Raw genomic sequence first — 14969 nt, 5'->3', positions numbered from 1 at the left:
AAGTATTAAGATTCACTCTATTCAAATTCTGAGTATGCTTTTGAAAAAAGACACTACTTGCTACACATTTTAATTATTTCAAGTTACTACCATGTCATATTAGATAACACCAGTTCTTACATTAAAGAGAATCTCTCATTTTCTGTCTTGCTTTTTTTTTTTTTTTTAGCGAATGTAAGTCAAGTCATCTCATTCCTAATTTCACTCAAAATTCACTGACTGTTGCGCTATTTTCTAACCCAACACTAACTACAATGGTCCTCCCTTATCCACAGTTTCACTTTCTGCAGTTTAGGTTGCCTGCAGTCAACTGTGGTCCAAAAATAGATGACTATGATACAATAAGATATTTTGAGAGAGACCACGTCCATATAACTTGTATTAAAGTATAATGCGATGACTGTTCAATTTTATTATTAGTCATTGTTGTTAATCTTCTATGCCTAATTCATAAGTTAAACTTTATCACAGGTATGGCTGTATAGGAGAAAACAGTGTACAATGGGTTCAGTGCTATCCAGGGCTTCAGGTATCCACTGGGAGGCCTGGGCCATATGCCCTATGAATAAGGGGGAGCTACTGTACAATACAAATTCATTTCCAAACATCCTAAGAATAACCTTATCTACAGTTTGGTGTTGCAAGTTAGCATCATTCTCTTTCAACACCCTAAAAGAAAGTTAAGTCACAGCTGAAAGAACTTGAAATGTAAGCTAAATTGTAAACATAGTATAAGAATAAGGATATCTCTCATGTCTAGTCAAGAGAGAATATTTGTAGCAATTTACATTCTCCAAAGGCTTTTTTCTTTTTCTTTTTTTTTTTTTTTTTTTGAGACGGAGATTTGCTCTTGTTGCCCAGGCTGGAGTGCAATGGTGCAATCTTGGCTCACTGCAACCTCTGCCTCCCGGGTTCAAGCAATTCTCCTGCCTCAGCCTCCCCAATAGCTGGGATTACAGGCATGCACCACCACGCCTGGTTAATTTTGTATTTTTGGTAGATATGGGGTTACTCCATGTTGGTCAGGCTGCTCTCGAACTCCTGACCTCGGGTGATCCGCCCACCTAGGCCTCCCAAAGTGCTGGGATTACAGGCGTGAGCCACTGCACCCGGCCGGTATATTTCTTTTTATTTGAAAAATACTGATATTATTTTTGCTCTGTTAGATAATTGGCTAAAGTATCATATTTTGATGTGCACATTAGTCAATTACTTTACTCCTAGTTACAAACTGAACTTTAAATCTGAGTTTCATTCTTTTAAATCTGTCTCCAAGATTACAAATAGCTAAGACTGTGGATGGCTTTTCTAAGTTCATCACCACTGCTAAAACGAATTCAAAGTGGGTCTATATTAACAATGTGTGAGCAGTACATACTTGAGAACAAAAGGTAGTATACTGTTATTAATAACAGTGCCCCCTAGCCAGCTATGTGTTTGGAATGGTGTGCAAATAGTTTAACCAAAGGGGTCTTTGTTCTTCACTCTTACAAAATTAAAAGTTGTATTAAAGCACATGCAATAGGTACTCAATACACTTCTCAAATACATTTGTATTTCTAAAGACTTTCTTTTACATTTCTAACACTTCATTTAGGTTTAACAATGGTGAAAATTTCATAAAAATTAGCCAAAAACTTATTCCACAAAATTTTCACCTATTTGTAAACTTCGGTATTGTGTTTTTTTAATAACGGCAATTGAATTTAAAGTTTCATTTGCATGAGAGAGTTTATATTTTAACCCAAGGTGACTATGGCCTAAGATCTATTATAAATAAATAATAAATTTTGCAGTAAAAACGTTTATATTCTTCTTCCTTAAAAAAATAGCTACTGAAAAATAGCTATTGAGATTTTCTCAAGCAATTAAACACCAGCTTTAAAAGTTACGAGTATCTTAATAAAATGCACTAATTCATTCATTTTACCATTTTCACAAATAAAAATAAGGTATCAGGAAGTACTGTTAACCCATTTGACCAAAGAGGAAACAAGCCCAATGGTCATCAATATCTACGTCCATAATATAACATGAAGCATATTTTAGACAGGTGCTTCTAAATACATGACTCCCAAATACTTGACCTACTAGTACTACTTCAGTAAAACAACTGAGGTACACCTCCTAATATTGTTGCAACAAAACATTAAAGCATAAAACTAGTGTTTGGCTATGCTTTAAAAATTGTTATTGTGACCAAAAATGCAGACAAGTACTCCAAGACACCAAAGCGATGAGTTAATTTATTCAAGAGTTACTACTCCTATGGCATTAATTTGTGGAAAGGATTTTAACAGAGTATGCAAACCAAGAAGGGTCAGATTATCAAAACCTAACAGACTCTGCCAAGTTACCCATCCACTTCTGAATGGCTGGGCCATTCCTAAAGTGTTACCTGGTCAAAATGGACACAGATACCAAAGAGTGCATCATCTGTGCCAAAGTGTTCAAACACAGCTCAAAACATCACAACAGCAACACAGTCCACACGGACCAATCTGCTATGGCGGCATTTCTAAAAAGGCATTCACACTGCCAGGAAGTGTTAAGCACCTGGGGACTAATGAAAGGGATGAAACCAGTGTCGTTTCTGATCTTTAATTATAGTTATTTATGAATATCTTGTCTTCTTTTTGTGAGGGAAGCACCTTCTTGAAGAGGGTGTCTCTCTCTGACTCATCTTTGTGGTCACAAAGTGATAAATATTATATGTTATATATAATATAGGCCTCTGATATTAAGAGCGAACTAAACCTGGCATAGAAGAGGCTTAATCTAAGAGATTCTGCTACATCAGAGGACAATTCTGGGGAAGGTGACCACTTGGGATTTCCTGTGCTACCCCTGATTGGGATGGGGCTCCATTTCCTTCTAAATGGTTGGTTTCATGAGATATCCTAATATGTTTTTGTTTCTAAATCCCTCCCTTAGTTTGCGTATTTCTTAGAGGATCTAAGTGTACAGATTAACAGCTTATTGTGGTTGTTCCATTTACAATGTGTCTTGCAAAGATAAGAACTATGAAAAGGATGAAAATTTCAGAGGGAAGTAATAATAACTTGCTGAGAAGTGCACAGCTCGAGTATTGGAGTTTATTGAGAGTAAGTTTTGACAGAAATGTCTTCATTTCCTTTTTTTTAAGATAAGGTATCTAGCCTAGTAGATCACAGAAACAAACACATAGACACGGTACAGAGATAGAGTACCAAGACATTTGACAAACCATTGCATGAACAGAGAATTACGGATGGACCGACAAAGGGTCCAGGACACCCTGGAGCGGTATTTATTGTACAGTGACATAGAATGATGACTTCATAAATCAAGAAATCCAAACTAAAGAGAGGTTTTGCTTCCAATAAGCTTGTTTGAAAAACAAACCTTTTTCATACTCTTTTTCTAATAAGAAATAGAAAAATTATGAGGAAAAAAATACATACATCTATTTGAGGACACTCGAGAACTAAGAAAGCAAGAACTTGTGTTAAAGATCCAAAAGAAGCCGGGTGTGGTGTCTCACACCTGTAATCCCAGCACTTTGGGAGGCCGAGGCGGGCGGATCACGAGGTCAGGTGTTCGAAACTAGCCCGGCCAACATGGCAAAACCCCATCTCTACTAAAAATACAAAAAATTAGCCAGGTGTGGTGGCGGGCGCCTGTAGTCCCAGCTACTCAGAAGGCTGAGGCGGGAGAATCCCCTGAACCTGGGAGGCAGAGGTTGCAGTCAGCTGAGATGGCACCACTGCACTCCAGCCTGGGAAACAGAGCAAGACTCCATCAAAATAAATAAATAAATAAATAAATAAATAAATAAATATCCAAAAGATAAGGGAAGCTCAGTGTCATAATCCAAACATGGCACTGTTTCTGCTTTTGAGGTATTTGCCCACACAACGGGAAAGGGAAAGGCTGGGAGCATGCAGTGACTGAGCACCTGAGACACAGAGAAGGGCTGGCAGCCCCACAGAGCTCAGGCACAGGGAAGAGACGCGAAGTTCAGCCTCTATCCAACAGAAGGGGCCCTGCTAAAGCACCTCAGGAGTTCAACTGGGATTCTGAAGAGCTTTGCCCTAAAAGAAAAGGGAAACTGGAAATTGGCCCGCCCTTAGAGAAGGATTAAAGCCCAGGCTGCAGTCAGCTCAAATTATGATTATATTAAAATTACCTGCCCCTGGCCTGACTACCTAGAAGAAACAAAACTAAATCCTCTCTGGGATGATGAAGTGTTCAAAAATTACATATTAATGTGCAGAATTTGGGCAAGCAACCAAAAACAACTGAAAAATAATCAAATAGAAATTCTGAGATTAAAACTTTTTTTTTTATTTTTAATAGAGATTATGTCTCGTTATGATGCCCAGGCGGGTCTTGAACACCTGGCCTCAAGCAATCCTCCCACCTTGGGATCCCAAAGTGCTGGGATTACAGGTGTGAGCCATTGCACCCAACTTCAAATGTAAGTTTTTGAACTGAAAAATATAGTGTATTTAAGTTGAAGTCAATAATAAAAGAAAAGCTCCAATTGTTTGAAAATTAAGCAATGCACTCATATGAGAAATCATAAAGGAAGTTAGAAAATATTTTGATCTGAATAACAATGGAAATATAAAATTCAAAACTTGTGAGATGTAGGCAAAAGCCTGTGCATAAAGTAACGTAGAGACTTAGTGCAGACATGAGAAGGTAAGAAGGGCTGAAACTGTTTGGCAGTATCCGCTGAGATATGTACGGTCAGGTGCCACATGTTCACATTTCCCTGCATGTAAGACGGTATGTCTCGCACTGCCTTTTCTACTGTTGGATAAGTTTAGATACACAAATACCACCGTGTGTTATAATTCTAGGTACTGAATGTACTTACAATATGTACTTACAGTACTCAGTATAGTATCATACGGTACAGGTTTGTAGCCTAGAAGCAACAGGCTATAGCATATAGCCTAGAGGTGTAGTAGCCCTATCACATGGGCTTGCATTAGTATACTCTGTAATGTACACAGGACAAGGGAATTGTCTAACAATGCACTTCTCACAATGTATGCCCATTGTTAAGTGAGCCATGGTTGTATTTTTTAAAATAAATTTTATTGTGTATATTTGAGGCTTACAACATGATGTTATGGGATACATGGAGATAGTGAAATGGTTACTACAGTGAAGCAAATTAGCATATCTAGCAACTCACACAATTACCATTTTTTGTCACAAAATCTACTTATTTAACTTATTTAACAAGAATCCCTAATACAATACAATGTTATTCCCTAGAGTCCTCATGTTGTACATCACATCTCCAGACTTGTTCATCCTACATATCTGCACCTTTTATCCTTTGAACCACATCTCGCCATTTCATCTCCCCTCACCTCCGCCCCACCCCAAGTCCACGGTAACCACTGTTCTATTCTCTATCTCTGTGTATTTGATCTTCTTTTCAAGAGTCAACATAGAAGTGTTCCACATATAATGCATGTATAATAGACATGTACATTAAGGCATAATTTTTAATAATCAGAAATTGAAATAAACTTTAATGTACATCAATATTACATGAGATAAAGAATTTATGGTATGTACACAAAAGTGGAACACTATATAGCAATAAAAATGAATGTGGATCTTGAAATGCTATTGAGCAAGGCAAGCCATCAAATTAATACATACGCTATCCAGTCTTAGGAAGTTCAAAGCAGGTGAAAAATTAACCTCAGTGCTCACAAGGCCATAGTACCACCCTTAGGGAGAAGGGAAATAATGAGGAGAAATCATGGTAATAACCCAGTTCAGGACCTGGGTATTGGTTACATGAGTTCATTTACTTGGTGAACAGACTTTAATATTCCAAAAATCAAGGATAAACAAGCTCTGGCCTTAACATCAGTTTAGTTAAAAAGATTCAGGCCAAGATTCAGGAAACACCTTTCCATGAGGCATTACGAGGACCTCGTAAAGTCTGACTTCAGCTGTGGGAATCCTGAAATATTGGGTTGTCCAACAAAAGAGCAGCTTGGCTTAACTCTGGAGGACAAAACTCAGCACAATGAGGGAAAGCACGTTACAAGACTCAAATTTTGATTCAATATTCTAACTGCTAACAACAAAACTGCCCAATAGGCCAAGCGCAGTGACTCACGCCTATAATCCCAGAACTTTGGGAGGCCAAGGCGGGCAGATCACTTGCAGTCAGGAGTTCAAGACCAGTATGACCAGCCTGGCCAATATGGTGAAACCCCATCTGTACTAAAAATATTAAAATTAGTTGTGCGTGGTGGCGCACGCCTGTAATCCCAGCTACTCGGGAGGCTGAGGCAGGAGAATCACTTGAACCCGGGAGGCAGAGATTGCGGTGAGCCAGCCTGGCGGACAGAGTGAGATTTCATCTCACAAAACAAACAAACAAACAAACAAAAAACTGCCCAATAATGGACACACTGTCTCAATAATAAAGACTATTCCATGCTCTGAACTTCTTCACATCAAGGCGGAAGGGCCACTCATCAGGGGTGAGCGGAGTTTCCCACACCACACGGGGTGAGAGCTGACCGCTGGAGCCCCTTCCACAGCCTTCAGACTCTATGCACATGGGTCAACACAGAACCACAATTTAAACCTCTTACCCTTAATCTTGTAGTGGAGATCTCAGCTTTTAAAATATCGGGATCATATTTAGTACTGGATGAAGATCCTGAGAATACTTTTATAGAGAAAAAAGAAAAACTAATTATTTACAAGTTGCATAACTAGTTCTCAGCTTATAATTTCTTGAAGCTGTACACAGGGGGAAAAAAAGAATTTACTGAAGCTAAAAACAAGATTTATGTGCTTTCTTTTTATAATTCCTTTATTGTCATTTATCAGACACCTAAATATAAAAAGTAATCTTCAAACCTCTACCATATTTTTAAACTCTGTGAAGAGAAACATCATTAAGACCTTGGTGCTTAATTTTCTTCTGGATTTCATATACACTATGCCCTTAGAGGACTATACTGCAGCAGTACTTCAGAGTTTTGCATTATCAAGGAATTTATAATTTAAGCAGAACTTCTGAGCTCATCACAGCTGCTTCTTTAAACAAAGTCAGCTCCAAATAATCAATCTGTGAGATGAGGGAGCGGTAAATCAACTCAGATGGTCAACAGAAATTACACTGTAGGTAATAGTTGCAGTTCCTCCCCACTAAAAATATTGTACAAAAGTAGCAAAAAGGGCCAAATTACTTGCATTGTTCTGAAAAGATAAAAATTAACTCGTAAATGCATAAAAGGCAACCTGGCAGAGGCAGGTACAGAAACAGAAGGCATGCACAACCCCCAAACGGCGATTATTTTATCTGGAGTGGGGGTGAGAAAATCCGGGGTGTGCCTTCACCTCTCACGGTTTTGAGAGACTCTTCCTGCTTAGGAGGGAAAAGGACTCAAAATTAAACTCCATAGAAATGTAAGTGGTCTTCTGTTACCTACAATTCGGTCTCCACTTCTAAAGTCTGAATAGACACACTGTACTTACAGCTTGTGCGAGAACTTGACTTTTCCTTATAGGCATCATTTAATCGCACGTATTCATCCAGGGCCAGCGCCAGCCTCTGTTCCTTCACATGGTACAGCTCCTTCTGTGTCCGGAGGGCATCCTGCGCCACAGAGAGGTAGTCCTTGAGCATCTTCTCCTGTTCCCCCCTCCATTGTTTTCTTGGATCTTCTATCTGTGTGGTTTCTGAAAACATTAGGTGGAGGGTATTTTTTAGAATTTAACTTTGTTTTCCGGATTGTTTAAACTTTAGGGAGTAGGCTAGCTTAAGTTCTTGTATCCTCTAAGGAGTTTATTTAGCTGTGCTGGAGTGACTTCTCCAGAAATTTTATAGTTTTATTTTACCCAGTCCCATCAATTTCCTTCCTCTTTCAGGTTCTCATCAACAATGTATTCTCACTATAAATCTACCACATACGATGTTGTCAATCAGATCATTTCTTTCAAGAATTCTGTGGCTCCCCAGTGCCTACAGAATAAAAGCTAAGCTATTCATTCCAGCACTCAAGGTCCCGCATAATCTGGACCCAACCTACCTTCACTCACCTAACATGGGACTCTAGCCACACTGCCCTCTGCATCAGCTCTAATCAAAGCTGGTCTACTCTGCAGACCAATACCAGTCCATGAACGCAGTTTCATGTCCAGAACAGTAAGGACAGAAATAGACAGAAAACATTTTGTTATCATTATAGCGATTTTAGTCAGTTATTGTTTATCTGTTGATAAACATTTTGCATTTCTTTGTGTGTATACATTTTCACTTTTCCAGTAATTCACTTTTTCTTGTAGTTTACAAAAATATCAGTGAGTCTGCAGTGGATCTGAAATTTAAAAATAAACAAACAAACAAAACCCTGGTCCTGTTTACACAGGATGCTCTAGCCTAAGGCCCTGATTCTTGCTTCTGCACTTCTGCAAACTACAATCAACCAGAGACCCTTTTTTTAAAAAAAAACCCCAGACCAGTTAGAGTTTCTGTGGGTGGAACCCAAGCACTATCGATTTGAAGCTGCTCAGGTGATTCCAGTGAGCAGCCGAGCCCAAGAACCAGTGCTCTGCAACAGCATTCACACGCTGCCTCCTCCAGAAGGTGCCCCAGCCTCCTCATCTGCAGGTCAGCCCTTATCCTCTGTCTTTCACGGCAGCTTATGCTCAGTTTATAAACTCCAAACACATTCTTTACTGTGTGGTGAAGCCACAGTAGGGGCCACAAAACGTGAAGAAAAACAAAAACAAAAGAATCAGATTACCACAAACACTTTATGTTCTCATATTTAAAAACTGACATATTTTTTGACCACACGTTGGGCCAAGGAGTTGGACTGTACTGGTGTCCAGCATTGGGGTACCATGATGTGTACAAGAGAATGGATAGTTGGTGATGGTTAGTGCAGGTTGGTTAAGAGACATCCCCCTGTGTCTGCAGACATGTATTGGATCCCTCTGCTGTGAAAGAAAGGAGAGTGGCCATGTGCCAGTAGAGGAAGGGGCTGAGAATGGGACAGAGTAAATAAAAGAGGCTTCCTGGATACTGATGTTCTATTTCTTTCACCCATCGAAATTACATAGTTCACTTCTAAAATATTTGCTAAACTTTGTTACTTCAGTCTGTGCACTTTTCTGTATGTTGTATTCAGTAATACAATGTGTTAAAATAAAAGTAGAATAGTTCAAAGGCGTAAAAACTATGGTATTGTGACTTACGATCTTGTCTCTAGCAGGACATTGTATCTAAGTGGATCCCACTCCCAACAAGAGCAAACACAAACAGGGGATAATTTGGGACAAATAGAAGTATGGCTCTAATACAGAAAACACATGAAGCTTGATACACAAAAGATTAATAGAGATTTTTAAAAAACAAAGCAAAACACAAAGAAGGCCATGGTGGAATAACAGGGCCACAGTAAATAACTAGAAGACAAAATATATGAACAATGGTTTTCAGATGTTGGACAACAGGTAGTACGAATTGTGATCTCTGAAAGAAGGGAAATGAATCCCATGACTATCCTACATTTCTGTCTGAAAGCACTTTTTGGACAGCAGTGCAAAGAGGGGTAACTGAAGCAGAGAAAGGAGGCACTGCTGAATTGAAGCGAGAGGCAAGCAGACTTCATGGAAGCCATGAGAGGTGGAATTTGTAAAGCAAAGCACAGAAGTTCCAGAGACTGGAGAAGTTCCAGAAATTTGCACAGGGGTTACAAGAAGTCTGTGGGTGAATGCTAAGATGCACAAGGGGGAAGTGCACAACGCCAGGCAAAGGACAACTGGGGTGCTATAGGCAGATAATTCCCTGAGCTCACACAGGGCTGTGACAGTTTCCAATTACGACCAGCCAGAGGAGAAAGGACACAGTGAACATCTAGGGAATCCAGTGGAGACCACAGCAAAGTTACACCTTAACAACAGAGCTAAATAAGACATAGAGTAAAGGCTACTCTGAACCTAACCTAAAGGACCAAACTGGTCAGCAAGTAACTTAACTGCCAGTCAGAAGAAAAAAAGTACAAATCTCCCTAAAAGGCACAAAACCTAGCACTCAATGAAACCAACAACAACAAAACCAACTTTATAATGTCTAGCATCCACTATAATGTTACTAAACATAACAAAAAGCACAAAAATATGGTCCATAATCAGGAGAAAAATCAGTCAACAGAAACAGATCTGGAAATGTAGAAATGATGGAATAAGCATAATCTAGATAAAACAGTTATGTTACAACAGAATAGAGTCCAAAAATAAACCCACACATCTACTGACTATTGTGCAAACATCAGTAAGCAGATGAAAGGAGACTCAACATCACCAATCATCAGGGAAATACAAGTCAAAACGATAATGGGATACCACTGCTCACTATATAAAACAGCTAGAATTTGAAAACTGACCATGTCAAGTGTTGAAGAGGATGTGGGGCAACTGGAATTCTCATTCATTGCCACTGGGAATCTAAAAAGGGGCAATCACTTTGGAGAAGAACTTAGCAATTACCATACAACCCAGCAATCCTACAACTTGTTATTTACCCAAGAGATCCAAAAATATGTATATACAAAAAGACCTCTAAACAAATGCTCATTAACAGCTTTATTCATAAGAGACAAAACTATTACAGCTAATGGCTAAGCAAATTGTAGTATATCCATACAATAAAATACTACTCAGCAACAAAATGAAACAAAATACTCAACAGTAATATATAAGACTCTTAAACACAAGCTGAGTGAAAAGACGCCAGACACAAAAGAGCACATGCTGTATGATTCCATTTATATGAAATGTGGGCAAACGTAAAGCTAATCCAATGACAGAAAGTGGTTGCCTGGGCCCAGCAGTACTGAGAAGTACTTGTTACAACAGAGCAAGAAGAAAGCTCTTTTTGAGCGGATGGAAATGTTCTCTATCTTGATTATTGTGATGGTTACATGGTGTACACTTGTCAAAAACTCATGAACTGTATAGTGAAAATAGATGCAATTTATGTATTTGTATATAATAACAAAGCTGATTTAAAATATGCTTTATAAGGTTCAAATGAATGAATGATGATGACTGATGAATGTTAAAGAGAACTGAGGTATAACAATACCTCAGTTATAAAGGACAAAGGGATGCTATAGGCAGACAAACGGATGCTATCAGAACAGCAGTAAAAATCCTTTGCCGCTATCAGCTGTTGAAAAGAGCACTGGTTAGGGAGTAAGGCCGTGTGGATTCCATATCCAACTAGTCAGATGTGAGACTCTAGGAGAAATATTTTACCTCTCTTACTCTCACGTCTCTTGGATGTACAAAGAGGGTGAAATATGGACGAATATTTTCTGATGTAGCCTTTGTAGTGGACACTGTTGGTGTCCTATCCTGGTATTCTCGGGTCTTTCTGCCATGGTCTGCTCTTTGCTGTTGATGGATGTCTGACTGCTCTAGAGCACTTCGCTAACTCACCTGCAGCCAGTGACTGACTAGTGAAGAAGACAGAAAGAACCCCCAGGTAGAGCAAACTCTGAGGTAGAAATTGTACTTTGGAGTCACCACAATCAAGTGGAGTCAGAGACTTCACAGAAATAAAACCTTCACTTGTTTTTTTCCCTCACTTTCCTTCTTTCCTCATTTCCCTAATGGTTTATCCCGGGATTTCCTTCATAAACCACGTTCACTTAAATTCTTGGCTTAGGGCTTGCTTCTGAGAGAACTCAACCCAACGTACCCTTGTATAATCTATGCAAATGGAAATGAAAGAAGTTTGGTCTTGGACTGTACTTCTCATATCCTCCTGTGACGGCTCTTAGTAACATTGTGTGTATGGGCAAGGCAGGGGAGAAATGAGAGGAAGATTCACTCTTGAAAATAAAAAAGGAAAATAAACCTGTCATTAACAGAGAAATGTAACAGCAAGTTCTAGCAATCCTTTTCTAAGATTCTACTAGAGAACTGAATAAATAAGCTGCTCTGGTTATTGTAAAACATAAAATTAGATTAAGGCACAGCCTAATTGCCTCAATAAAATCATTTTTGTGCACCATTACTAACAGTACTCTTAGATTTTAAGCCCTTGATGTCATATCATACCTGAAAATACTTCCACAGCCCACTCAGAGTTCCACAACCCCTTTCCCAGGGGTGTAGAGAGTATACATCAGTCAGCCCAGACTACACTGGAAACGAAAGGGGTAGATACAGAAGGACTACGGAACATACAAAAGGGAAGTGTTCCAACAAGAACCTCAGCATTTATTACTGGAAGGAGACGAGGAGGTACCGAGGTGCAGGAGGAAGAAGAAAAAAAGAAAATGATACGGTAGCATTAACCTGGGTGGCAGAAAGACTGAGGTACATGGATTGTGAAAAACTAAACAGGAAAAGGAGGGATAATTCTTCCTTCCTCCTAATACCTGAATAATTAAAATGACTCCACATTGGAATGTACGTTGAGAATACTGAGACTCAGGTCGTAATGAAGTAAGGTTAAAAAAAAAAAGAAGCACATGAATCATTTGAGTCCTGAGGAAGTTTTAAGAATATGAATACTGGAAAAAAGAACTGAGATGTAATATCCCAGAAGATCATAAACTCTGTATTCAGTCTAACTGGGTTCAAATCCAGGTGTGTCATTTACAAATTGTGTGACCTTGAGCAGGTTCTTAAACCTCTTCAGGGTTCAATTTCCTCCTTTACAAAATGGAGCTAATTCAGGGGGCTGTTTGGAGGATTAAATGAGATACTGCAAAATACAAAAAGCCTTTAATGCTGGTAAGCTATAACACTGTCTCTGATACTCGGACTGCAAAAGCAAAGAAATTATAAAGTCACATTGCTTACCCCAGCCTTGACTCCAGAGAGCATCTGTGTCTAGAACTAAGGCTCCACAGATCACTCTGCACCCATGTTAACCTACCCTGGCTTGAACTAGCTGATGAAAACGGGATAGAGTCAGCTGTAACAAATGAATTATATATACATATGCTCAACACCTCCCCTCAATCTGTGCACGTGGCAGCAACACTGGGGAAAAAGGAGTCTTGTAACTTAATAAATTATAAAATTATATCCACTCTGCTTCCTCTTCCCTTAGTGGAATTTGCTCACTCTACCACATACGTATTTATACAAGATGTCAGGGGCAGATCAGCAGATGAGACTGAAAAACAATCAACAAAATATTGCTTCTCAAAGTTTCTTATATGACACACAGTGTTGCACTTTCCATTTGTCAGTGGATGGTGTATTGATCATTTTTTTAAAAAATTTTATATGTTTTGTGATGCTTTGATGTCTCAGGGGCCTTGCTGTCTGGGAAGAGACTGCCCCTCCCAGGGCTAACTTAATTCTTAAGATAGCAAATGACTCCCATGAGCCCATCCTTCATATGTAAACCAACAGTCCAAAGCCCATATCCCTAACCTCCTCTTTTATCTAACTCACACACCAAACCAGTATTTCCCCTGCCCTACATCACCCTCCAGGGGAAGACGCTGGACAACTAGAGACCATTCCCATAACCCAGAGTCTGCCGAAATTATTCAATCTAGCCAATCCTAAACTCGTTCAGACTTGCGTACCCTGTCTCACTCATTCCTTCCCAAGGAAACCACAATACAGGCTCTGGGCCATGATTTCTCCTCTGCTCCTTCTGCCTCCCAACCAACCCAAGCACTTCTCCACCATATGGCCCGGAATGGTGTACTATGCCCCCTTCCCTTGAGAACTGTAATAAAACTTCTTAACCTGCCTCAAAGTATAGAACTCATCCTCTAACAAACATAAATGTATGGTCTTGAAAAGTTTTCACAACTGTAGATGACTCCCAATAATCCTCATCTCCTAGTAATTTATGCCTCTCGAGTTTGGGTAGATCTGATGGCTTGCTTCTAATGAACAGAACATAAAATAAGTGACAAGACATTACTTCTGAGATGAGGTTACAAAAGACCGTGCTGTTGTCTTGCTCACTCTCTCTCTCCCTGATTTTTCTTGGCTTTTTGACTCTAACAAAGCAAGCTGCCCTGCTGTGAGCTGTCCTGTGGAGAGGCCCACGTGGCATGGAACGAGGGAGGCCTGTGGCCAGCAGCCAACAAGGAAGTGAATCCTGCCAATAACCGTACGAGTGGCTTGGAAGCAAATCTTTCTCCAGGCAGCCTTGAGATGACTGCAGCCTGGCTGACACCTTGATTGCAAACCACCACAGAGACCCTGAGCTGGAGGATCCAGCTAAGTCTTGCCTAGATTCATGGCCCACAGAAGCCATGAGATAATAAATATTATTTTAAACCAGTAAGTTTTGGGAGAATTTGTGATGATGCGATACATAATTAATAAACTAATGAAATAAAGAGATAATAAAAATTAAAAATGTATGTTAAAAATCTGAAAAGTTCTCAAGTTATAATAATTATAAGATATGTACTCTCAGTTCTCTTTCAATCTTTTGAGGTTTCAGCCAATCATATTTCCCCCATGTTGGGGACACAGTATATTTCAATAAAATATTTGTCATTGGCTAAAATGCCACAAAACACTGACTGACACTTCAGTGAATAAGGTGCAATAATGAAGATGATAATAAACTTCAGCATTTGTCTTGGACAGGTCAGGAAAAACACTCCGGGAGACTGGTTTAAACACCGCACATTACAAGAGGGTCAGTGGGAAGCATTCTCATCTCCGAAATATTGCACAATTCAAATATGAACTGCAAAAGACGGTTCCCAAGGCACCTTAGAAGAAGGCTTCATAAAGCAGGATTGTGCTTCATCTCCATCACTGTATTTGCAGAACAGATTTGTGAAGATTATTTTTTAAATGTAAATACTCAAGTATATTATACAAATGTGGTATTTTTTATTAAGACCTAGTGGCCTTGGGAGCTCATGGCATTACAATATAATTTGCTGTTTTCTACTATATCAAAGAAGCAATATATAAAACTGTTA

At 39.2% G+C, this 14969-nt stretch overlaps 1 protein-coding gene across 1 annotated transcript in view; it reads right to left on the bottom strand.

Annotated features, from left to right (window-relative positions):
- WWC2 (WW and C2 domain containing 2) overlaps positions 1-14969 on the bottom strand; it is a 228885-nt gene that overhangs the window by 103122 nt on the left and 110794 nt on the right. Inside the window, exons 3-4 of the mRNA XM_025385999.1 lie at positions 7513-7716; positions 6621-6697 (exon numbers count right to left, since the gene is read on the bottom strand). Of these exons, the coding sequence (XP_025241784.1) occupies positions 6621-6697; positions 7513-7716 (281 nt within the window). The remainder of the gene's footprint in view (positions 1-6620; positions 6698-7512; positions 7717-14969) is intronic.

Source organism: Theropithecus gelada, chromosome 5, assembly GCF_003255815.1.
Source record: "Theropithecus gelada isolate Dixy chromosome 5, Tgel_1.0, whole genome shotgun sequence".
In the NCBI taxonomy this organism is placed as follows: domain Eukaryota; kingdom Metazoa; phylum Chordata; class Mammalia; order Primates; family Cercopithecidae; genus Theropithecus; species Theropithecus gelada.
Note: the sequence above shows the minus strand (reverse complement) of the source record. Positions and strands in the feature narration are given on the sequence as shown.